The sequence below is a fragment of the Lissotriton vulgaris genome, chromosome 4_1 (assembly GCF_964263255.1).
Source record: "Lissotriton vulgaris chromosome 4_1, aLisVul1.2, whole genome shotgun sequence".
Lineage (NCBI taxonomy): Eukaryota > Metazoa > Chordata > Amphibia > Caudata > Salamandridae > Lissotriton > Lissotriton vulgaris.
In genome coordinates, this window is record NC_141691.1 from 1,068,292,095 (window position 1) to 1,068,318,922 (window position 26,828).

The 26,828-nt window shown below is 43.5% G+C and overlaps 1 protein-coding gene across 1 annotated transcript in view; it reads right to left on the reverse strand.

Moving 5' to 3' along the window:
* CTNND2 (catenin delta 2) overlaps positions 1–26,828 on the reverse strand; it is a 3,070,130-nt gene that overhangs the window by 955,776 nt on the left and 2,087,526 nt on the right. The window contains exon 14 of the mRNA XM_086965298.1: positions 18,236–18,419. Within this exon, the coding sequence (XP_086821424.1) occupies positions 18,236–18,419 (184 nt within the window). The remainder of the gene's footprint in view (positions 1–18,235; positions 18,420–26,828) is intronic.

Below are 26,828 nucleotides of genomic sequence, written 5' to 3' on the forward strand. Positions count from 1 at the left end.
CAGGTGGTAAATGACAAGAAGAACCTGTAGCTGCTACGTCTCACCCAAAGGTTTAGATTTTAGCAAAGAAATGGAAGACAATACTAACAATAATTCTATAGCTGATGTTACACCTAGTATTAGTTCTAATAAATGTAGATGCATCACAGGCACACTAATAGTTGTAGTAGTAGTACTTATAACAACAGTTATAGGGTCGTCTCCAGCAACATATATGGCCAGAAGAAATTAATTCAACAGTTTCACCAACTACCTCACATTCTGTCGACTCGATAATAAAGAACCAATATGGAAGATTAAAATGTTACATACAGACATGTCAAGAGGAGATTATGATTCGAATGTGTATTTTCAGTTGCTATATGAGTATGTTGAAACAATGAGAGCAAAAGATTGTTATGTGTACACGCAGTTGCCTGCCTCAGTAGTTGACAGCACTACCTACCATCATATACCTTTGACATATGGGACTATGTGTAGTGTTTTGATGAGTTTATTCTATGGGAAAGGTAATTGCCAGTATTATTTTTCGAATTTTGATTCAGTATTGTCAGAAATTCAGATTCTTTAGCATTTGAATATGAATAATTATTTTAAAGGTCAAACATTTGCAGACAGATATTGTGTATATCTTAAGACACTGGCTACGGATTACACTCATGGACACAATCTGACCTGTTTAATGTCTGACGTAGAAAAGAACATTTTAAATTTAGTTGAGGGCAGATGGAGAGACCTGAAGAATGAAGCTGAAACTAGTGAGAATGTAGGAAATCATAAGTAAGGTCCGGAATAACTAAAACAGCAGGAAGAAGGAATTATACTTGCCCTTGCTTTAGATTGGAAGCAGCCAAGAAAATGGTGCATACATGTTGATCAGAGTTAAACTGATCCACTGTGTTTAGGGGAGAGGGACTGTGAACATGTGTTTAAAGTGAGAGCAAGATATCTCTGCTATTTGGAAGGAAAAGATCCTGTGATTCCTGGGTTATATTTCATTTGTGGACAAAAAGCATATTTCAAATCGCCTTATGGATGGTATGGCACATGCTATCTTGGTATAGTGTTCCCAAAAATGTACCATGTTTATAATTCGATGATCCGGCATTGGAAAAGAAACACAAGGTACTAATGATGTGAAATCTTTGCCCAGAAAGTATTACTTTGTGTAAAAACAATAAAATAATGAAGTCAAAAAATGTTCCACATTATACTGCATGGTTTGCCTTTTCTTGACACATAATTTGCTGCATAATTCTAGTGTCCCTGAGTATACCAAACAGTGAACACATTAGAAATGAGAATATCTCTTTTTTAAATATGGTCTCACAGATAACTAGTGTACAATTAGGAAGTTGTCTACAATAGTGGATAAGTTATCCACTAGTACTGCAAATTCTCTACTGCTTATAAATGGTATTAATCAGATTGATGGTTCTTCAGAAAAGACTTGCGTTTGACCTTCTACTCGCAAAAGAGGGCGGAGTCTTACAGATATTTAAGGTCCAGCAATGCTGTACTTATATACCTGACAAGAGTGAGGATCTGGTTAAGTATATTTGGAATATATTGGGGTTGATGAAGGATTTAGAAAGGTAGAAAGCAATGAGAGTTTGGGAAACTATCGGAAATTGATTGTTTGCTGTGGGAAAGTGGTTTGGAAATTTGGGAAGTGGAACATTGGGTGCAATATTGAAGCCCATTTTGATATTTGCTCTTTGTGTGACATCCCTGTTCTTGTTCTTTAAGGGATATAAATATGCTCAACTTAGACAGGGAGTGAATAGATAAAAGAGAGGAGAGTCAGGACAGATCCTATAATGATATAATACATCTGGAGTACACAAGACAAAAAATGAGAAAGACCACACAGTTTTAGATGGTTTGATTGATGAAATTAAATTGTTATCTGTGGTGGCTCGAAACACCTGGAGCAGCATAAAATTGTCTCTACCCTCATTATCATTGATAAGACCACATATGTATATTATGGCCTTATGTAGTAATTAGATTTAATGTAACCTGTAAGAGAAAAGTGCACGTAAAGCCATATATTGCAGTGCATGTGCTCTGTAATCAAGACATTTATACATGTGTGTTGCTAATGCTTTGTCTTAGTATTAACGAGTTATAGTTTATATGTATTCATAAGAACATGTTTTGCTTTGTTATTTAATGGAATATGTATACATGAAAAATGCATTTACTCTTATTACAGGACTGTTTGTGCATTAATTTTTTTCCAGTTATAACTTGTATTGACGGTCTTCATTTGTTAACTTGTACAAAGGCCTTAAGAAGTTGGGTTTTGCAATGTTTAACCTTCAATCTAAATGTTCTCTTGAATGTAGTATTTTTCTCCCACACCCAGATGCCTGATATGATGACCTAATGATGGAAAGAAGGCTCCTTTGTGTGAAACTAATAAGGTAGGGAGAAGGGAGTGAAGGTTGAAAGAAAATACGATCAGAAGGGAGGCTTACTGTCTGTGTGGAATGAAGGCATACATTCAAGGTTGTCTAGAGATATGTGGATTAAATGACAAAGAGTTATTGGTGTGTTTTCGAAACATACATCTAAGAAGAAGGAATTATGACTGTGTCTTGTTAAAGAAAGAATTTTTTGTAGGTGGCCTCTAGTTGGGTCCATGACAATAATTTATTAGTCTCTTTGAGACAATAACTAGGAAATGCTTGTGATTGCATGCTGCACACTACGCCAAGACTTCTTAGGAGCGGAGAGGTTTAGACATCTGTGCCTTACGGTTCTATGCTTTATTTTAGTTCTGAAGTTTCATGCTGACACCTTTTTCTTTTCATTATATGGATCTAATCATAGCTTGTATAGCAACTTATAGAGGAACTTAATTGAAGAGTCAGAAATCTTCATGCATCATAGACAGAAATATTGAACTTTTCAATACTCTTATTCTGTTGTGGTTTTTATGTTTTGTGCCTTTGTTACTGAGGTTCTCATAGGTTACTAATTATTGAGAATTAACTTTGTTCGTAGAGCTGGAAGTCCATTGATAATTCTGTATTGTTATATGATGTTCTTGAGATGGATCTATATTACCCTGACTTTAAATTGGTAATAAATACCTGTTTAATCTGATTTCCCGACTTGGAGCTTTACTGTGTAGCCAAATGGGTTGCACTATATTTCGAATTTGAAATGAAAACTTATGAAAAATCAGCTGACACGTGTTTTGCCCAAATGGCCAACTGGCTGAGGGCTTTTCCACGGCTGTCAATAACAATAACCAAAGTGTTTTATTGTAACAAAAATATTATACCAAAATACCCCATAATAATATTGAAGTGAGTGCAAATTATACACAAAGTGAATAAAAACAAAGGTTATATTCATTAATACATGAAATAATAAAACGAAAAGTAAAGATATAGGATTAGTAAATAAAGAGAAAGGTGAGGTGAACCAAAGTTTGCGAAAGAAACAGGGCAACATAAGAAAAAGAAAATAGGTGAAGTGAGGCATAAATATTAGCATTAAGTAACTTTAATAGTATAATAACAAACTTCACACAATGGTAAATTTAAAACATGAATGTTGAACTAGCCATTAGAGACATGAATATGTCTCCATACAATCCTAAAGGTCATATTGAAAGGAAAACATAAATGTATGATGTTTGTTTGTATAATGTATTGTTTCTGAGATGTAGGATGTTTGTTTATTTTTTTTCTAGAGAGTATTTGGAGTGTAAATATATGTTTGTAAATAGCATTGTATATTAATGGAAATGTATTGAATGTACAGTTTTTCCTTTTTGTGCTTAAATTTGAAAAATAGATCAAAAAGAATTACAAAGTAGACGGGTATAAATAAAAATACCGGGTCAAACCAAAGAAGTCTGTGTTTGATCCATACGTTAAGATTTTTTTAAAATAAGTTTGGTGTAGGCAAGTTTTTGTATTTCTTGATATAATAGGGTCCAGCCTACCCCATGCCCCATATGGGCCTAACTCCTTAGCTTTATAAAGTAGTTCTATGGGCATAGCATTCCATTTCTTAGCTACTGAGAAGGAAAAGTGGCGGCCACTTAGAAGCAATTTGTTTGAGCAGAGGTACAACTATCAAATGTGCAGCAGCAGCAGAACGACGGATGCGAGTCGGAGCGTACCAAGTAAAGAGTTGGTGTATAAAGGAAGGTTCTCCGTCATACAAAGCTTTAAAGTATGAGCCAAGGCTCATAACATTGATTACTTACGAATTGGTAACGAATGGAAATGCGCAATACGTCCAGAAATGGTGGAAGAAGGAAGTAACTTTGTAACAATCCACAGTTAAAGATGAAAATGCAAAGAATGTAGTCCAGGGTCTCCAAATAAGTTGGTGGCATTTTGTCAGAGAAAAGCAAATAAGGGATGCCTTTGTTCATTTCCCTTGAAATACATATAAAGATGAGTGATGCAACAGAGAAGCATTTTCACAACAATCAGATCCTCTCTAGAGTAAAAGGAACCTCCAAAAGAGCTTTGGCAATGGTTCGATGCTGTATGAGCACCACAACATACCAGATGATAGCTTTGGCCCCTGTGACCCAAAGGAACGGTTTTAGATCAAGAAGATTTAAAAAGGTGACCTTCTAGCACTCACTGCTCGATGCGCGTGCCACTGGCTGAGCACAAATACCAATGTTATAACTGGATTAGAAGTCAGTGCATCATATTGTAACATAAGGCTTCGGTGAAGTGTAGTTGAGAAGAGTTTTTTTACAGGTTATTTTATTAAGTGCGGCATAGAAGCAACTAGGCAAGCTTATGAACTCTATTTAAGAACGGAAACCAACCAATCAGACTATCTACAGCCTAGGAAGGCATCATGTTCAATAATAATGCTAATGCTTCATTTCCTTGAAATATCCCTTATTGTTTTGTATCAGGATCCTGCCCTGATTTAAGGATGGTTGGCAGTGCACAGGAGTTTTAAAGATTTCCTGGACTTTGCAGCTGCCTGGATAATTTATTAAGAAATCCATTAATGATTGACGTAATTTTAGTTCTGTAATATGTGTCCGCCATATTTGATAGTTCATAAGTGTTGCTCTGTATTCAATTTCTGCTCAAAATCTCTCTGTTGATGCATATATTTAATCTGTTGCATTTTTCATTTTTGTGATGTGCATAATGGTTTGTGACTGGAGGCAGCATGTTTTGATGAGAAGAAGGTATTACAGATGTATAGTGATGGGACTAGGTGGTTTGTTGGTTGACATCTATTAGAAAATTACGGATGAGATTGTACCAAATCCGGTTCAATTTTTCATTAATGATATGAGTAAGAAAGTAATACCACATTCCGCTATTGTAAGCATAATCCTTAAAAAATAAATCGAACTGCATGCAGGACATTTAGACCCAGGTTGCTCTTTACTGATATGCATAGTGAGATTCTAGCAAGAGGGCTGGTGAAACCTATTCCAGTTATAATTCATTGTGATCAGAACAGCTTTACACCTGGGGAGTATCTTGCAATCCTTATGATTACAGTGGACCACGTGTTACACATTTCAGATACCCAAAGCTACCCACTCGTTAGCACCTTGATAAATGTTGGAAAAGCATCTGAGCTGGCCACTGTTTACAGGAGGCTGTTAGTTCTAGTTATGACTTCATGGACAGGATGAAGACACCCTCTAATGACTTTTCCACAGAAAAAAAAGTCTAAACAGAGTTTCCCCCACTCTTCATTTTTAGGTCGAGCATAGCATAAGACTGCGCACATGCGCAGTCTCGCTGGCGAGATTTTATGATTTTAGGTAGCTTTTAGTTATGGGCTTTAAGTCCCGCCCCTCTTTCCGATTGGCCGTGTCACCATTTATGCTAAACGGTGGCAAGCCATTGGGAAAGAGGTCATGGTGACATACTCTTTTCTCTTTTTTGTCCGTCCCACTTGGACGGACTGCCCTGACTTTCTTCTGCCGTAAAAGGTTTCTTATCTTTAACCTTTTACTTAAGAAGGAAAGCAGGCCAGGCCGTGAGAAAAGTGTACGTCATGGCGAGCGCTTTTTTTAAAGTTGTCCTGCCCAGGCTGCCTGTATTTTCTCCTTCTGTAATTGGCCAGTGATGCTCAAAATTCAGTCAAAATATCCCTTACTAGGGGATTCCAGTGTTTGGAACAACAAAATCAACTTCCCTTTCATATCTAGAGCTCCTGCCCCTTGAAAAGCTAGCTGCCGCGAATTCAAAAAACCAGTGGAGGTCCTGCGTCCCCCCTGCGTGGCTACAACAGAATTCCCTTCAAATCAGGAAGGCTCCTGCCCCTTTAAATGCTTGCTGCCGGCCCTGTCTGCTCCCGGATCCCTGTTCCCTCGTTGCAGCGCTCTTTCAGCGCTCTCCGCAGGCTTCCTTCGCTGCCCCTGCGGGGGAGCGGGAGAGGGGGGGGGAGAATATGACTCCCATTTGCGTCTTCTGCCTGTCAGACGCTCAGAAGGCCGGGAAGGTGAGCTGGGCGATTCTGAGGTCCAAACAAGCAAAATCCCATTTAGTCCATAGGGCTCCTGCCCATTTAAGAGCTGACTGGCTGCCCGCCCCGCCTGGCCCCGGAGCCCTTGTGCCGTGTATGCACTCCTCCGGCTGCCACACACTGCTTCACTCTCCATGGGCTTCCTTCATTCCCCCAGAGGAGGGTAGGGGGGGGTCTCACCAGCACAACGCCTTCCAAGCCCAGGACGTCTGGAGGGAGCCGGGGTACACGGACGCTCCGCTGGTTTCCGCTGGAGAGGGGAAGTGCTCGCCTGCACAAAGCCCCCCACTCCCGCAGACGCTCTTCCCACCGAGCTGTCCCCCAAAGAGTGCTTCACTCCGCCGGGTCTTGGTGCTCCAAAAGGCTGCCGAAGTCACGGTGCTGTCTTGCCTAGTTCGGTCTTCCAGCCAGGTGAGCCTCTTCACTTCATCTCTGCTGTGGGGAGATGAGTGATTTTATTGGGCCATGTGCCCCCTATTTAATCCCCTCCCCCCTGGGCCACTAGCAAACGTACCCCTGATTGAGGGGGTCCCAGCTTGCCCTGGGGCGACCTAGCTTGCCCTGGGGTGACCAATCCTGGTCACCCCTTTTTCGTGGGCTTCGCTACGGTAGGGGGCGCATTTGCCACCCCAGGCGGGGTTTGTCCCGGGCCTCCATCCGGTACCGCTTCGCCTTCCCTGACCCAGGTTTCAACAAAAGGGGCAATAATTGAAAACTGTAATTATGTAGCATTTCCTACCCCTGAAGCGCTTTGCTGCGAGGAGCTACTTTGGAACCCACGGTTTGAGGTAAATAGGTAGTAAGTTAGTAAGTAATATGTGTTTTCTTTTTCTAGTAGGATGAGCTTGGGGGCGTTTGCTACAAGTCTAGTGAGAGAATTTAATTTAATGACTGCCCTGAGCAGTATTCCAAGTATACCAGCTGCTAACAAGGTGAACTATGCAGGATACCCAATGATAGCCTTCATCAGAATTTCCACGCCTAAGACTAGCAGCCCCATTGGGTCCATAACGCTGTCTGTCACTTTTCATGCATTTTATGTCTGGCTCTATGTCCAAGTTCCTTCTCTTATGTCCTAGGCTCACTCAAAAGTGTTTCTCCACCCCTGTGCTCCAGCATCTATCTTTGTTACTTGCTTTTACTGCCCCTCTGCCTCAACCATCTGTAATTGCCCTTGTCTCTATTGACATGGCTATCTTCTTTATTGTTGTTGCACCTCCATTCCATGCCTTTGCAACTCCACCTTGGCTACTGTACCCGTAAGTTACAAACCATTTTTCTCTCTCAGACAACTATTAAAATTGTAGGACTGCGTGTAAAAGTAAATCACAACTTGGTAACCCACTGAGATTAGTTAAAGCAATTGAAATACGTACCAACTTAAAATAATTAAAGAGACATCAATCTAAACTTTCATTTCAGTCTGTGATTGCAGGTACAGTCGGTTGACTTTTCATTTGCCCAAAATACATGATATTTTATAGTTTATTCTCCATTAAAACATTAGATTCCATACATTAAACTATTGGCATTTGGAAGTATTTTGTCGAACTATATATTCCTCTGCATGGGATCATGTATTTAAATTTAGTAAAACCTGGCCTTGAACGCCTGTTGAAGCTTCACCAGAACTGACTAGTGGTATTTTTAAAACTTTGGGGTATTTTACTTAGAACGTTATTGTCACCTAACTATGAGGATCATTAAAATGCCAAAGTCTTCAATGAAATAAGCATTCACAAAGCCCATAGCTTGTCATTTGTATATTGAAAGGTTTTGGTACACTTTACTGGTCCTGCACCAGGAGCACGGTGTTATTAAAGTATGAGAATCTCCAGAAGATAAAATGCTGACCCATCTCAAATTTTGACTCCAAAAGCATTGTCTTGGCTAGATGGACATTTAGTAAGAAAAAAGTGGTCAATGTTTAAGGGCAATTGTGCTCAAATAAGGTAAAAACCTAATTGATTGCGTGTTGAAAGAACAATCAGTCTGTCAGTAGTGTTTAGTTTCATTTTAAAATGGTGTATCCTGTAGAATACATTGGCAATATATGTATTTTGATTTGCCATGGCCCTTGGAAGCCCACTCAGGTTATGTCTCATGGTAACCAGCGCTCTGACTGGTAATACCTTTACTTAGGAGCCAGGCTTGGGCAAGGTCAGAATATGGAGCACATTCTAAATAAAATGATGTAGAAAGGGAAGCGATTAGCAGGTGATGTGAAAGAAGAGGGGCAAAGAGAACAAGCTTTTGCAGTGCAATAGGTCTCGCATTTATGTGAGTTTAAGATATTGGCATTGCAAATGACAATGCGTTCTATTTATATTTCAAAAACACAAACATAAATAAAAGGCATGGTCATTTACAATGCCAATTGCTCAAACTCGTGTAAGGCGAGACCTGTTGCATTGCAAATGCTTGTTTTATGCTGTGTTGGGTCCTTAGCACGCTCAGCAATTGTAAATGATTATCCAATGCTTTTGCTTGAGTTACTATTAAATCAAGCTCAGATCATACGCTAATAATTAATTATCTACACCTCGATTTGGACCAAGAATGTCGATGTCAATTCAAGGAAAATCACATGGACACCTCCCCTAATATTAAGTAAATTAATTAAAAAACAATGGTCCCGAGGAAGTACTCGAATGGAGGGCAAATCCTGCTCAAATAGAAACTTTGAGTTTATTATTTGGTCACTAAATAATGTAGCAACTTCACAGCTGTAATTTAGACTCATTTTATGAAAAAGCTACAGAAGACAAAGGAACATTTAAAGGTTTGGAATTCCTTCTCTCTGGAAATGGAGGGAAGATCGAACCCGGTTAAGATGTGAGATCTTTCCAACTATAATTTGCTTTTTATACCCTTTCCACTCATGATGCACAGTAACTTCAAAAAGTTACAATTGGATATGAATGCATTTGTTTGGGGATATGGCTAGACTACATCGCCATAAAAGAAGATGAGAGGGCTGAAGGGCAATTCAGAATTTTAAATTGCCAATAAAGAATGCAAATTATCTTTTGACGCCACTTGGTCTGATCTATTTGTCGGATGCCCAACTTTGTTTGTCCTCTGTTTTTCAATGGCTAGCACACGCACAATTAAAATGCAATGAAAGTAAATCCGAGGTTCTGCTGTACGGCTCTTTTCCTGAGGATTTTAGTGAGCGTCTCTGGCCTGCTGACCTCCCCCCTCCAAAAGCCACATCTGGCCCAGTGAAAAACTTAGGAGTCTGGTTTGGTAAGAACCTTAAGTTCGAGGACCATATAAAGAAACTTACGGGGGTTTGTTTTGCCACCCTAAAAACTTTACGTAAGTTTTTTCCCTTTCTACCAAAAGAAGCAAAAGAGACAGTCATTCGTGCCTTAGTTCTCTCTAGGTTAGACTACTCGAACGGACTGTTCTGTGGATTGCCGGCATACCTGATTCACCGCCTTCAGGTCATTCAGAACGCCGCCGCCAGACTTTTGTTTAACACACCTAGGCGCTCCAGTGCCCGTCCCCTGCTTTGTGCCCTCCACTGGCTTCCGGTCGCCCACAGGATTTTGTTTAAAATTCTAGTGTTGGCCTACCGAGCCATTTATCAAACTGGCCCTGTCTATCTGAGAAAAAGATTCTGTTTGTATGTCCCAAATCGCCCTCTGCGATCAGCCAACATGTGCCAGATGTCCGTCCCCAAATTTAAATATTGCAGACTTGGCGGCCAATCAATCTCAGTGAAAGCAGCAAAGTCCTGGAATGCCCTTCCCCTCCACTTAAAAACTGCATTGTCTCTCAGTGCTTTTAAGAAAGGACTAAAAACTCACCTTTTTAATATTAAAGTCTAATTTTTCTTGTTATGTTCCTTAATATTTGTCCTCTCCCAGTCTGCTCCGCCTTTACCGCGCCAGGATACTATTCTTTAGTAACAGAGCGCGTTATAAAAGCCTTTAATAATAATAATAATAATAATCTATTTAAATTACATTTGTGGCTTAGTATCTAGTTTGATTTGTGAGAGATTCATTCAATAAAAAAAATTAAAAAATGTTTTAATCAAAGCAATATTCCCTTGGGAAACAGTCATTACAATGCACTCATAAGCACATGTGGCCATTATCACGAACCCATTACCACGGATATAATTTTACCGCCCATGCATTTAGCACGCATGCCTTTACCACGATTACGCTTTTAACACGCAGTCAATCGCGCCCGGCCTGGGAAGGTAGCAAGGCGTCTAGCAATGACCAAGGGTGACCTGGGAGCAAAGGCAAAGGCTGCTGCGTCTATGGCGCCAGTTTTCCTGGGCCCCCGGCTTTGCTCCTGTCGCTGTTGGCCTATGAGCTGGCACCATGCACAGAGGTGCCTGTCAGGTTCACATCCCTGTTGATTTACTGGTAGGTAGGAGGTGGGGTGCAGCAGAGAGAGAGCACATGCTTAGTTAGGGAGGAAGCAAGAGGGGAGTTGCAAAGTCTGATGTGGGGGAGGTCAGCAATTTAAGCTATAGCGCTGCGGGAAAGGCAAAATCGTCCGTTCAATAAAAAGAAAGATGCATTGGAAGGAGGAGATTGTTTAATCCAATGTTCATAGGTCCGTAGTCCAGTACATAATAATCAACCACAGTTCTATAACGCCGCATCAGAATCCCCACCATTGAAAAACAACACGAGGGAGCACGAGAACCCATTCAATGTAAAACAAAACAAACATGGAGCGTGCCTTCCACCCGAATAAGAGTGCTTGTGAAAGCAACGCTCAACATCGTATACATACATTCTCCCCCTTTTTATTTTTCTTAAACCATGACCAGGGCTTTAAGTGGGACGAAAAAACTGTGGGGTCTCTCAAGGGGGCGTGGCCAGTGTGGTTAGGGGCGTGGCTTTAAATCGCTTAGGCTAAAAATCTGTGTTTAGCATAGTGTGCAGTCCCACTTGTATTTTGCTGTTTCTGTCATTACATCCATTCCAGATATGTGATACAACAAGTAACATCATACCTACAACAAGTCAGGACTATTGGCTTTGTCAACGGTTATTAGTTGCATAAGATAAATAAGCTGCAACTATGGCTTGTTGCATATAATATTGAAAAAGCTTCCAATTAAAGCCCTGGTGACCCTACCACAATGTTGCTGCTCTTGCGTTTCGGAAAGGGAAGGGAAATCCAGAGAGAAAATGACTCAGGATTTCCCTTCCCACACAACGCTCACCTGGCATGACGTCCACTATTGAGAAGTGAGTAGTGTGGGCAGCGCACATCGACGTGCCTGCAGTCTCGAAACGGTTCTCGATCGGGCTGTTTTGCGCCCTGGCACTTTTTTCCGGACTGCAGTGAAGAAAAGGACCCGCCTGTGCCAGGGCTCAAAACAGAGCCCGATAGAGACCCGTTTCGAGGCCCCTTAAAAAAAACTGCCGGTGCTCAGACCCCTTGAGACCCGGCCCACTTAAAGCCCTGGCCATGACAGTCTTTGAATTTCTCAGGAAGATGTCAGCCGCGGCCGGCAGTGGGAGTGCCTGCAGGGCGGTGACGTAGGGAGGGGGAGGGGCAGGGTGGGGGTAGTAATGTATGGATTACGGAGCTTCCCATGTAAGTAAACATTTAAATAAATAAAACTAATTTTGTTGAGTGCACTGCATCCCGAAATGCGATGCAGTGCGCGCAACGAAATTCGTTTTATTTATTTAAATGTTTACTTACCTGTAAAACTCTGTAATCCATAGATTACTACCCCCACCCCACCCCTCCCCACGTCACCACCCAGCAAGTACTCCCACTGCTGGCCGTGGCTGGATGATGTTCTCGTTTTTCTCTAGATGAATTGTTATTTTAATGTGAAATTGTTTAGGGAGCACGAGAATTCATTCAATATAAAACAAAACAAACATGGAGCGTGACTTCCACGAGCACCAGAATAAGAGTGCTCGTGAAAGCAACGCTCAATTGTACATCGTGACTTCCACGAGCACCAGAATAAGAGTGCTCGCGAAAGCAACGCTCAATTGTGCATCATGACTTCCACGAGCACCAGAATAAGAGTGCTCGTGAAAGCAACGCTCAATTGTGCATCGTGACTTCCACGAGCACCAGAATAAGAGTGCTCGCGAAAGCAACGCTCAATTGTGCATCGTGACTTCCACGAGCACCAGAATAAGAGTGCTCGTGAAAGCAACGCTCAATTGTACATCGTGACTTCCACGAGCACCAGAATAAGAGTGCTCGCGAAAGCAACGCTTAATTGTGCATTGTGACTTCCACGAGCACCAGAATAAGAGTGCTCGTGAAAGCAACGCTCAATTGTACATCGTGACTTCCACGAGCACCAGAATAAGAGTGCTCGCGAAAGCAACGCTCAATTGTACATCGTGACTTCCACGAGCACCAGAATAAGAGTGCTCGTGAAAGCAACGCTCAATTGTACATCGTGACTTCCACGAGCACCAGAATAAGAGTGCTCGTGAAAGCAACGCTCAATTGTACATCGTATACATAACAAGCGCTCTCTGGCTAAGGTCAGAAAGAAAGAAAGAAATGTCCGTCATACAATCTCTCGGGGGAAATCGGCATAACAACTTCGTCATAACCACGTGTCTATCGGAAAGAAAAGCCTTACGTGCTTTTCATTGCAGTTGCAGCTTCCAATGACTTGGCTAGCACCCACCGTGATTTCTCCGCTGCCCACATACATAATGAGTCAATTCCTAAAGCCAATTGTTGTCTCCTCAGCATGAGAAAACATTTCAGTACCTATGTTTCTGATGGCAGTTGCACCTTGCCAACATGGTATAGTGGAACTGAAGTGAGTGTTTTGTTTCCTATGGTAACTCTCAGCCATGCCAACAGGAGGTGGGGGTAACACCTGCCATCATGGTAGGGAACTTTAAATGCAACGGGCAGTCTTTCTTCCATCAGTGTTGTTGAGTTAGGTCCTCTGTCACATTCACAGCTGGGGGGTCTAGCTACATTACTCTAAACCACCACAAAGCCATAACCATATACTTTAAAAATGGATGCCAAATTATGACCACGTATTTGCCTTTACCAACCATGCCTTCACTGCGAAATGTTCGAGGTTAAGGCATATGTGCTGCAAAATGTTTTGTGGTGAATGCATGTATGGTAATAACGCATGTATTGTATTGACTACATTGTAAAGGCATGCGTGGTAATTGCATGTGTGGGTCCATCATACAACCTCTTCCATTCTCCCCACCTCCTGGCCTCCAACTTCGCACTGGACTCCTTGCACTCATTTACCACCCAATCAGAGCAGCCAGTACATTTGTGTTAACTCCAGATAAATAGGTAATTCCATTGAGACTTCTGTCTTGTAAATCTGCACCCACATAATTATTTCTTAACTGTTAATAGGAGAATATACAAGCAGAAATACCATTGTAACAGAAATGTGGTAACTGTAGAGTTTTGGAATCGTTTTAATAATTAGTTATCACCTTTTGATATTGTAGCGGGAAGTCTGTTGATTGTTTAAATTAACTCCCATTTTACATCTCGCCGAAGAAAGCTTATGAGCTGTCTTTTGCAAGATAGATCGTTGGCTTGCAGAGGGCTTAGACCCCGGTCTTTGCTCGCCATTGATTGGCTGCATTGTCACTCTCATTTGCTTGCTGTTAATTTGTTAGTATGATTGAGCTTCACTGCCTCTTCTTGGGTTTGTCCCTCCCCTGAAGATTAAACATCATTACTTGTGTCCTTCTACTGCTCATTTTCAGGTGCACATTTTTTTTTAACCCCTTCGCTGCGGCGGCAATTTCGCCGCAGCGCTAGGAGGGGGGGGCCAAGCGGCGCTCACATGCTCGTGACGGAACCGCTCCATCACGAGCCTCGGTTGAGCTGTGCTCATGACGGAGCGGTTCCGTCATGGCCCGCCCGCTCAATGGAACGTCCAGCGCAGGCGCAGAATTAGCGCCGCGCAGGCGCGCTGAGCGGGCCATGACGGAACCGCTCCGTCATGAGCACAGCGCAACCGATGCTCGTGACGGAGCGGTTCCGTCACGAGCATGGAAGGAGTTAAGGTCTCTTTTGTAGGAGGGTGCATGCTTGGTACTTGCACTTATAAAATGATGTGGCCAGGTGCCTAAGGCTTTTTTTTTTGTTAAAGACATGCTGAAAAGCTTCGGACATGTTAGAACCATTCAGAAAAGGAGGTGGTGATGATGCCAGAAACCGGTCCCCAGTAGCTTGTCTCCTTTCTGGTGAAGAATTGGCTTGGTAGTTTAGTCTGCCCTGTTCCCATGATGCACTGGGCCAGGGACAGACTGATTTGCATATAGCCAGGTTCTGAGCTGGGATGGTGCAGTGAGATAAATAACGGTGATTGATCAAGCCCTGATCTTTGGACTGGGTAAGAGTGGTCTGCTTAATTCAGACACTCTGTTCATCACCACCCCCTTTTCTGAATCGTTTTTGGCCACTATAGGTGTGGCAGGGTATACTCAGACATGAGTCCCTTTCTCACTACACCATCAGGATTCAAGCAAGCCGGGCCGAAGACGGCTGAAATGCCAGAAACCGGTCCCCGGTAGCTTGTCTCCTTTCTGGTGAAGAATTGGCTTGGTAGTTTAGTCTGCCCTGTTCCCATGATGCACTGGGCCAGGGACAGCCTGATTTGCATATAGCCAGGTTCTGAGCTGGAATGGTGCAGTGAGATAAATAACGGTGATGGATCAAGCCCTGATCTTTGGACTGGGTAAAAGTGGTCTGCTTAATTCAGACACTCTGTTCATCACCACCCCCTTTTCTGAATCGTTTTTGGCCACAATAGGTGTGGCAGGGTATACTCAGACATGAGTCCCTTTCTCACTGCACCATCAGGATTCAAGCAAGCCGGGCCGAAGACGGCTGAAATGCCAGAAACCGGTCCCCGGTAGCTTGTCTCCTTTCTGGTGAAGAATTGGCTTGGTAGTTTAGTCTGCCCTGTTCCCATGATGCACTGGGCCAGGGACAGCCCGATTTGCATATAGCCAGGTTCTGAGCTGGGATGGTGCAGTGAGATAAATAACGGTGATGGATCAAGCCCTGATCTTTGGACTGGGTAAGAGTGGTCTGCTTAATTCAGACACTCTGTTCATCACCACCCCCTTTTTCTGAATCGTTTTTGGCCACTATAGGTGTGGCAGGGTATACTCAGACATGAGTCCCTTTCTCACTGCACCATCAGGATTCAAGCAAGCCGGGCTGAAGACGGCTGAAATGCCAGAAACCGGTCCCCGGTAGCTTGTCTCCTTTCTGGTGAAGAATTGGCTTGGTAGTTTAGTCTGCCCTGTTCCCATGATGCACTGGGCCAGGGACAGACTGATTTGCATATAGCCAGGTTCTGAGCTGGGATGGTGCAGTGAGATAAATAACGGTGATGGATCAAGCCCTGATCTTTGGACTGGGTAAGAGTGGTCTGCTTAATTCAGACACTCTGTTCATCACCACCCCCTTTTCTGAATCATGTTAGAACCATTGGCATATCCAATAGGCCCCAAATGCGAAACCTATTGGCTTTGCCAATGGTAGTTTAAGCCTGCTGACACTTCTTTAACTTGTTTTGAGAGGTGGGCACGCTCAAATCCTCCAAATCACAAAATCTCAGTCAAAGGCAGTGAACTGAAGATGAACAAAGTGGGATCCTGCAATTTCATGCCATTGTGCCTACACAAAAAACGATCTATTTGCATGTAAATAATATGTTTGAGAGAACTAAGGCCCAAATTGATCAAGGGCCTGTGTTGCTTTTGTGTCATGCAAGGCAAAACAAATCAATGCAGCCCTTTAAGTCAGATTTACTATGCCACACAGAGCCACCTTGTGTGGCTCTGCGTGGCATAGTAAATCTGTAGTAACAAAAGGCAGCATAAGTCGCTGCCTTGCGTTACTCTGCATTGGGAAGGCCTTCCATTGGTCAAGACTACGTGTCCCCATGCATCCACCCATGGTTTTTGGTGCATTCCCAGATTTACTAAGACTAGTAACCCTGGTAATGCGTCCAATTGCCATGCATTGCTAGGTGAGGTGTAATAAGGACAAATATGTTTATTTCTCCTTGTTATTACCTCTTTCTATGCAGGTTTTATTCTGCAGCACACATAGAAAGAGGAAAATGCCTCTGAGGATTGTTTTTGTGCAAGAAAGTGTCCCTTCCTGCGCAACAACAATCCTGCCTATAACACAGATAACCTTGCACCATGCCACAAAGGTGCCTGTGTTGGCGCTTGGCAGCCACAAGTGCGCCAGTGCAAAAAGAGAGCAGAAATGCACAATATGTCAGTAATTATGGGGTCTGTCCTAGATGCAAGATGGAGGGGGCGGATCTAATACACATGCTTTGGACATGCCCTCACATATCAAGATATTGGAATAGGGTCAGGGAACTTACTGGGGAGGCAGCGCACCTCGACATACGGGACACCGTAGAAGAATGCCTGCTAGGCCTACACAAACATAGGTCAAAACACAAGGTGCAATACAGGTTCATAGACCTGACCATGGTACTGGCTATTAGGAATGTCACCATGCATTGGAAGTCATGTAAATCTCCAGAGGTGCTCAGCTGGCACGCGGAGATGTTGAGATGGGGCAGTGTAGAGGGTGCAGCGCTACGTAGGGAGGAGGCCAGGGGTCTACGCAAGACACCAATAGCTATGGAATGGGAAGTGATGCTGGGGGAGTTGAGGTCTGTGGATGCTAATGTCACTGTAAATACTTGAATATGCCATGTGTAAATACCTGCTCAATGCTGCCATGACCTTGTCATTCAATGTAAAGTAGATGCGTACTATGCTACAACTTGACCACAAGATATGCCATGGTGCACATGGTTAGACAGTGCTGTTGTGTTTCGAATAATGAAGGGATGACCACGGTAGCTAGGGAGGGGGGATGTCTTTTAGGGAACGTTGGAAGGTTTCTTGTTCTTGCAGACGAATTTGTACTTCTCCATGTGCATTTGGTATAGGTAACTAATATGTGTATATACCAGGCAACCATGTTACTGCTGGAACAATGAATATTGCTTTGATATTGCTTTGTCAAAAATTGTAATGGTACTGAGAGAATGTACGTGGAATTTACTTTTAAAACTCAATAAAATATATTTTTTAAAAATGTTAGTAATTATGGGGTGTTCCTGCTCTCACCATTTGATGTAGCGCAGCAAGTTGCCTTATTGCATTGCGTCAAATGTTAATAAATCAGGTCCTAAATGTGGACTGTAACTTGAAAATTTCTTTGTGAGCTAAATTTCTCATTCATGGTGCAAAGTCCCGAATTTTCAAGAGTATGTCATACTGCCAGCAGATACAGCACCTGGTCACATATTTGCTTAGGGGGTTTACATTAAGTTTTACATCTACTGAAACACCGAATTGCACTAGGAAAAGGTCAGTTGGACTTACCGGGTCTCTCGTAATGAGGGCCTGAGAGATAGGACTGTTCTGCCTGTTAACAATTGTGTGTTTGCACTGCAGTGGCCATATTACGGTATGGGCTCATACCCCCATGCAAATGAGGGAACGCCCTCTGATTATATCGCTGGTGCCTTATGTGTGCCACTGCCAGAGCTATCTGTAATACATGAGGGGTCACACAATCGTCTGCGGGCCCCTTCTGTAATACCAAGTTGGTGCAAACGTCGGTGGCGCCCCGGGGCACTCCGGTAATACAGCCCCAGTTAGACATTTATTTCACTCTCTCGGACCACCAAAGCATCGCAGACCGGCACTGTGTGCTCACTCTCTTTCAGCAGGCTCACCTTAGGCACCCAGTGGCGTTGCGCAGCACTTGTGACGAATGCAGTTGTATTTTACGGTCATCCTGAAGTGGCGAGTTTTCCCATCCAGAATGAGGAATGATCACTGCATTGGTTAGCACGGCCAGGGCGTCCTGAATAATTGGCATCTTGAGTGCATCGCACGACGATAGATTCCAAAGGACTCCTGTATCAAAAAGCAAGCAGAAGAAGAAGATCTGTAAGCACGGTGCTGCTTCAAGAGAATGCAGTATGATTGCTCTGTGGAACCCCAGACACAAACACTGTACCCAGAGAAAAATGCCTGCCCGCCCCTAGAATCAAGAAACAGATTCACTGCCAATGCTCATTTGATGCCACACTGAAAGCCAGTCTATACTCCAGTTCATTTCTCAGTTTGCCTCCAAGCACCAAGGGGGTCAGCAGTCCAACCCTTAAATTCATTCTACAAATAAGATTTCCATCAATTTTGGCAAGAGCATCCAAATAATTGAATATAATATCCCGTGATGAACTTACACGTAAAGGCGGCATGCTAATACTTTGTCTGCCCAGTTACCAGGCTGCTGCCTTAGCAACCATTAATCAAAATATGAAAAGGAAGATGGCACCCGCATTCAAGGTTACAGACAGGTATTATGAAGGTGAAAATGTACCTGAACCCTGCATTCCTTCAATACAGCTGTCGAGCGAGTGAAAATAGTTATCTGCGTTGTGGCTGCGTGTTGAGGAGACGGACGCAGCTGGGCGTGACGGCCTACACTAGTGCGCCATAAGAACACTTGTGCACTTGGTGACTGGGCAGAGAATAACACCCTCCAGATTCCGGAGGATTATGACTTAGCCTTTTTAGTAACAAACACTTTATCGGACACAACCGCTGTATTTCAAAATGCACTGCGATAGTTACTACACAACCAAGTCACTTTTGTCAGCACATATTTTTGACCAGGCCTCGTATAATACAATATTTATTTCCGGCTTCTGCCAAGGCATGCGGCTTTTGTTTTTGTATCGGTAATTTGATTGTTAAACATATCAAACATCGTCAATTGCTCTATGCATCTTTTCATAAAATCTGACTTTGGCGAATACAATCAGTAGTGTAATGGTCCAACTGAGGACGTACACAATATCCTGGTATAAATGGAAGAGAGGGGCTCGTAATAACCCGTAGGGAAATAGAGCACCAATATACTGTAAAGTAAAGCCAAAAGGTTTTCCCTATGGGAGATATTATTTCCTGCTCCTAAACCAGGACTCAAAAATGACAAACTCAATCCACAACATTCATTTGTCTTGCATCTTGTAGGATGGGAGAACACTTACCAGAAAGGAACACAAACAATCTATTTTTAAAAAAATGTATACAATTTATTATAAGTAAAAAACATATAAATTCCCAGTTAAAAACATGAAATACACAAATAAAACCACCTAATGTGGTGGTGGAGAATTTTTTTTTGAAAAAGACACTGCTATCTGTCTTAGTTATGTCATTTCGGGCCCTCGTTTGACAACAATGGGGGAATAATGTTCCTTTAAAAAAAAAATACGGCTATTAGCTCCTAATAGCCGTATTTTATTTGTGCACTAGGTATGATACAATTCTAAGAAGAAAACATATAAAGACTGTCCTGAAGAAGGAAGCCATTATCAACTTAAGCTTCCGAAACGCGTCGACGCATTTTCATCAAGTCATATTCGGTGTTGCCAACAAATAAACTTGGTTTAAAGGAACATTATTCCCCCATTGTTGTCAAACGAGGGCCCGAAACGACATAACTAAGACAGATAGCAGTGTTTTTTTCAAAAAAAAATTCTCCACGTCCACATTAGGTGGTTTTATTTGTGTATTTCATGTTTTTAACTGGAAATTTATATGTTTTTTACTTATAATAAATTGTATACATTTTAAAAAAAATAGATTGTTTGTGTTCCTTTCTGGTAAGTGTTCTCCCATCCTACAAGATGCAAGATAAATGAATGTTGTGGATTGAGTTTGTCGTTTTTGAGTCCTGGTTTAGGAGCAGGAAATAATATCTCCCATAGGGAAAACCTTTTGGCTTTACTTTACCGTACACAATATCCACCATAATTGCAGACTTCAGAGTATTCACATAAATCGTCCAACAATCATCATTTTTTTTACAATGCCACCAACGCAATCTTAATGAGAGAAGCATGCAGAAAACGAATCAACATTTAAGCACAACTAAACTATCTTTTCCGGCACTGAGCTACAACACTGTACTGTGTTGTCCACTCTGACACATTCCTAATTCATTCTTCTTACTCCAAGTGAGAGAGGAGCAATCTGGCGGTATATTGCTGGGATCCCAACCGGATGTATGCCATCACAACGCATGCTTTTACATCGCAACTTTTACAACGCATGCCTTTACAACGCATAGTGTTGAGGGGTGCTGGATAGTGAATAGTTTAATTTACTATTCCAACAGTCCCCATGGATAGTAGGGAAGGTGTTGGATAGTAAATTAAATCTATTCCCTATCCTAGAGCGCCCCCCCAGCGCAATGCGTTGTAATGGTTTGCGTTGTAAAAGTTGCGATGTAAAAGCACTGCGTGGTAAAAGTTGCGTTGTAAAGGATGTTTCCCATCCCAACCAAATTGAAGGTTCTTTTCAATAGAGTACATGAAACTATACTTACGGATGGGTCATGTATGGCTGAATTATGTGCACAAATCCCTCTCATTTCTAAAGTCAGATAGAATTGCATCCCATGGCTGAGCGACAGCCAGTTTTCTTAACCCTCTTCGTATCCCTGTATGTAGGAACGTGCTCTCATAGTCCACCCAGATCAATACTTCTTGCTGCCATTTGACGATGGGAGGTGCAGGTCTGCCCTTCCTACACATTGATACCCTTCTCTTAGCTATATTGAGCATCATATCAATCAATCGGCTAGTGGTCTTCATGCCTCAGGGGTGGGAAAACGCACCTAGTAAACATGCCTCTGCCAAGCAGTCAAAGTTTCTGCCTGTGACTCTATTAACTAACAGTATGATTTGATACCAATAATGTTAGATTTTTTGGATAATTCCAAGTGTTGGAACCGGTACTGTCTGATTGGTTGCAGGGATGCCCTAGCCAGGCAGACAGCAGAGCTCCCATCAAGAGCAGGTGCTTACACACACTGTACAACCCATGCTCACCCTTGGGTAGCTTGGCACTGAGAAGTTAGGCATAATCCTAATAATGCAATGTCACACAGCAATATCAATAATATGTACATACGCAGAATTATAACACTTTTAGCAGCACCGCAGGACGAGGCCACACGGGTAATCCCAATGTTGAGAGGTAAAGTGCTGTTGGCACAAAAACCATGTGTAAACCAACCAACACAGCCAACCAGTGTCATGAAGCACAGGCGGTTTACAGACGGTCACTCCCCCCACACTCACTACGCAATGCGACAGGTACCAGCCCGGTCCGTATGGGCACTTTCACTCACATACGCACCTGACACCCTAATGTGGTGCCACTGATACCAAGCACGTCAAGGTAACACTCTGCAGACGCCGTGGCTCCAAACCTCCGCCAACCTCCTATTCACTACCACTGTCTCAGACAACCCAGTGAGAAGTTTACCAGCCACCTCTGGACAAAAAGTCACCCATGACAGAGGTCATACTTCATTTGGGTCCCCAGAAAGCAGGTGGGGATACAAAGCGTAACCTGACTCTATGCTCTGGACCATTCGTACTCCTTAACCCCTTTGCTGCTATGCCTTTTCCCCCCTGTGCTAAGCCTTTTATTGGCTATTTGGGGTAGTGTGCGCTTAGGCCCCTGTAACTTTTTGACCACATAAGGTATCCATGCCAATTTTGCGTCCCTTTCTTCCAACATCATGGGGATTCTAAAGGTACCCAGGGTTTTTGGATCCCCTTGGAGGGGTCCCAGAAATTAGTCAAAATACATTAAATGTTTTAGTTTTTTTTCAGAAAAATGTGAAAAACGGGTTACAAATGAAAGCCTATGGGTTTTTCCCTACAAATGTTTGCAAAAAAGGATTTGTGGGGCTGAAATCACCATTTCCCCAACTTTTAGGGAATGACAGTCTTTTGTCAGAGAACCAACATTTTTTACACAGTTTTAGCATTTTTTGGGACTTAGCCTATTTTTCAATTTTTAGTGCTTTCAACCTCCTTCCAGTTAATGGTAAAAATGAGTATGAAAGCAATAATGGATCCTGGAAAGCCATACAATTTAAAAAAGTAGACACGATTCTGAATTCAGAAAGGGGTCATTTGTGTAGATCCATCAAGGTTTCTTTATAGAAACTAACAGTTAAATATTGGGAAAATGGAAAATTAGTTGAAAAAAACAGCCTTTCATGTCAACGTTTTTACCTGTAACTTCTTGTAATTATGACAGATCTTTGAAAGCAATATACCGTTACATCTGCTGGACCTTCCTAGTTGTGGGGATATATAGGACTTGTAGGTTCACCAAGAAGCAGACGAACCCAGAGTTAAAAACTGAGTAGCAATTTGCAATGGCTTTTTATTATGTACCGGGTATATAGCAATTATTGTGCGAAAATGTATACATGGAAAAATCGGTATGAAGTGGTGGAAAGTTCTGGAATCTGCCTGGATCCACAAATGTCCACCCACCCCGCGTTCCCCAATGTCTTCTGAGAAAAATGGCGCCTCACTTGTCTCGGTCGGCCTAGTACCCGCGACAGGATACGGCGCAAAACGCAACACGGACACACCTCAATTTCGCAGTGAAAAATGACCCTTTTTTGGCAAAGTGTCTAGCAGTAGTTTTTGAACCATAGCTCTGCCGGCACCTAGAGAAACCTAGCAAACCTATATATTTTTTAAAAACTAAACACCCAGGGGAATCCAGGATGGGGTGACTTGACTGCCTTCCACCACGTTCTGTTACCCAGAATCCCTTACAAAACTAAAAATTGTAAACAAAAAAAAATCACATTTTCCCCACATTTCTGTGGTGGAAAGTTTTGGAATCTGTGTGGATCCACAAATTTCCTCCTACCCAGTGTTCCCCCAGGTCTCCAGATAAAAATTGTACCTCATTTGCGTGGGTGGGTCAAGGACCCGTGACAGGCAAGGGCCCAAAACCTATTGAGGCGACATCAAAATTACCTATCACAAACCAACCTGGTTTTGCAAGGGGGAGTCCCATGAGTTTTTGGCCCGGGGGCTCGGCGGCCATCTAGGGAAACCTACCTAACCCACACATTTTTGGAAACTAGGGTGGCAGAAAGTCCACTAGACTCCAGGAAGTTTTTTGGGCAAATTTTAATTAGGGTGGGGGCTGCCCAAAACGGGCATGATAATGCCCCCACCCTAATTAAAATTTGCCCAAAAAATCCCTGGCCTCTACTGGGCTTTTTGCCCCCCTGGGGGGCAGAAAGGCTGTAATTTTTATGGGGGAGGGGTGGGGGCATTGGCATGCCCATTTTGGGCAGCCCCCACCCTAATTCAGATTTGCCGCAAAATATCCCTGGCGTCTAGTGGGCTTTTTGCCCCTCCGGGGTGCAGCTTGGGGGCTAATGCCTCCATCTGCCCCCCGGGAGGGCAGAAAGGTTGTAATGGTAGCGGGAGTGGGGGCATTGGTGTGCCCGTTTCAAATAGCCCCCACCCTAAAAAAAGTGCACACAAAAAAAATCCCTTGTGTCAAGTGGGCTTTCTGCCCCCGGGGGAGATTGGGGACTACTGCCCCCATCGGCCCACCAGGGGGTCAGAAAGGCTGTAATGCTGGTGGGGGGGTGGGGGCATTGGCGTACCCGTTTCGGGCAGTCCCCACCTTAAAAAAAAGTGCACACAAAAAATCCCTGGTGTATAGTGTGCTTTCTGCCCCCCGGGGGGCCAATTGGGTGTTACTGCCACCATCGGGCAGAAAGGCTGTAATGGTGCCGGGGGGGCGGGGGCATCGGCGCGCCCATTTCGGGCAGCCCCCACCCTAAACAAAGTACCCCAAAAAAATCCTAGTGTATAGTGGGCTTTCTGACCCCACCTGGGGGGCAGATTGGGGGCTACTGCCCCATCTGCCCCCCAGGGGGGGGGGGGGGGCAGAAAAATTGAATAATGTTAATTTCTTTATGGGGGGAGTGAAGGCCCTTGCCTAGGGTGCCACTCCCCCTCCCTGGTGTCTAGTGGGTGGGTCCCTGCTTGGGGATCACCCTCCTGGGGCGATCCCCAAGCAGGGAACCACTGGGGAGGGGTATCATTGGAAAGGGGAGATTCTCACCTCTCCAATGATACCTCTCACGTCTTTCTATGTAGAAAGTGAAACTGAAATGAGCCTACAGAAACCAGGGAGGAGACCTCGTGATCTGGGGAAGCTCTTCCCCAGCTCCCAAGGTCACAGGGGAGAAAAGGAAATCCCTCTGCTGTCTGCAGCAGAGGGATATCGTGCCCCTGGCCTCATGACGGAATGGTTCCGTCATGAGCACTGGGGCACCGGGGCAGCGGGGGAGTGTTATACTCCATTGTAGTCTCCCCTTTGTCCCGTTGTATGCCCACCTTTGCAATGACATAGTACAATCCATCATCCAGGGTTGCCAGTACTCCCTCTGTCTTCAGGAGTTTAAGCTTTTTGAGTGCTACTCATCATCCCATATGGCCTGATGTGGGATGAATCTACATTTTTTCCAATTCTCTCCAAATATGTCGGGATTTTGATTGGTAGGGTAATGAGGTAACACAGATATATTTGTAGCATAATCATTTTTGATATTGCTTTCTTTCAAGCTACTGAAAGGGACAGTGTATTCCAAAAGATGATTCCCACCCGCATTGATGCCATAACTCACCTAACATTACCATCTAGAAGGTCTGCATCAGATCCATAGATTTGTGCCCCTAAGTAATCAAATGTGGTGTCTACACACTTATCTCTATGGTTATCTGGTGATAAAGAACCAATATGAAATGAAATGAAATGAAATGAAATGAAAATAAATTTGTTAAGCGCGGTTGCTGCCCACGGGCGTCCAAGCGCTGAGTTGAAGCAGAGATGTGGCGGAGCAGAGAAGTTAGAACTCGGAGGATTTAGCAAACAGTAGTGTTTTCAGCTTTTTTCGGAATGAGAGCAGGTCTGGGTTGGACCGAAGTGAGCGGGGGAGAGCATTCCAAAGCTTGGCGGTGTTCAAAGAGAACAACCTACCCCCGGTCCTGGCTCTCTTTACTCTAGGAACAACTGCCAGGAAAGCCTCCGTGGACCGGAGGTTCCTGTTTGGGTGGTAGGGGATGACAAGGTTGTTGTTGATTGCTGGTCCCGTCTTCCAGAAGGCCCGATGCGCAATGCACAGCGCCTTAAATGCCACTCTCTGCCTCACTGGCAGCCAGTTCAGACTTTTCAGTCCAAGTCTGGCTGACTGGGTTCGCGAAATCTGCAGCAGGGTACGTGCTGCGCAGTTTTGTACCACCTGCAGCTTCCGGAGAGTCATCTCAGGGGCCCCTACGTATAGGGCATTGTTTGAGTCCAGGCGGGACTGGATGAGGCCTTGTACTGCCACCTTTTTGGCTTCCAGAGGTAAAAACGGGAGGACCTTCCTCAAGGTTCTGAGTAGGCCAAAGCATGTGGTGGACAGCTTGGTGGCCTGGGTGGAGAAGGAGAGCTTTTTGTCCAGCCACACTCCTAGGCTCTTGACACTTTCCTTGGGGTGGGGGGAGAGCCCAAACCGCGGGGCCACAAGGAAGTCTACCTTAAGTCTGGCTAACTTCCAAAAGTATCAAGTGCAGCAATTACATTTGTAACAATCGCTTGTTTTTATATCTGCGGTATAATACAATGGGGTAACCCAGTGTCCCACAGAGCCTGGTTGTGTATATAGTAAACTACAATGGCTCCGTCGGGGAGCGCCAATTGCTTTGCAGAGCCGCCGCAGAAGTTCACAGATTTATTGCGTGACTCCATTTCTGTATTCTTCTGGATTTAAAACATCACAATTCTGCCGCCGATCTCTCGGCCCTGAATCAATCGTTTGCCCTGAACTGGATTAATTCCAGTCTGTCTGCCAACTTGTAGGGATTACTGAGACTCAGATGGTGTCCCTACTTGTTTAATGCTGTAATTTTACATCTTTCCTGACCTTGGCAGATCTTTTTGGCTGCCCTCCTACTGTGCGAGGCGCATCCTTGGACTCAGGGCTGTACCCTGTCCTGATGAAGACCCGCAGCAACATACTAATAATGCACATTTAGGGTCAAAACCGTCGACGCGTAACCGTGGTTCAGCTCAAAGATATCTCTGGCTTTCAACCTTGAGCATTTCAGCCCTGACCAGACTGAGCCTTTCAATTATTGTCCTGACCCCCCTCCTTTTCTCCCCTTTTGAAACTGCACATATATTGTATATATCCTCATACTTGTATATATGCACTTTGTCACGAGCACCGAGAACTTTTTGCACCTTGAAACATGTGTCACCAATTTATTGTGCTTATTTTGGACAGCCTGTTTATTGATATTGTTTGATGAAAAGCTAAAAAATCAAATACTAAAATATCTTGCAAGTATTTCTGGGTTTTTCTGTTTGTTTGAGCGCTCTAACTGAATTTGTTTACTGGACTCTAAGTAAATATTAATTGTT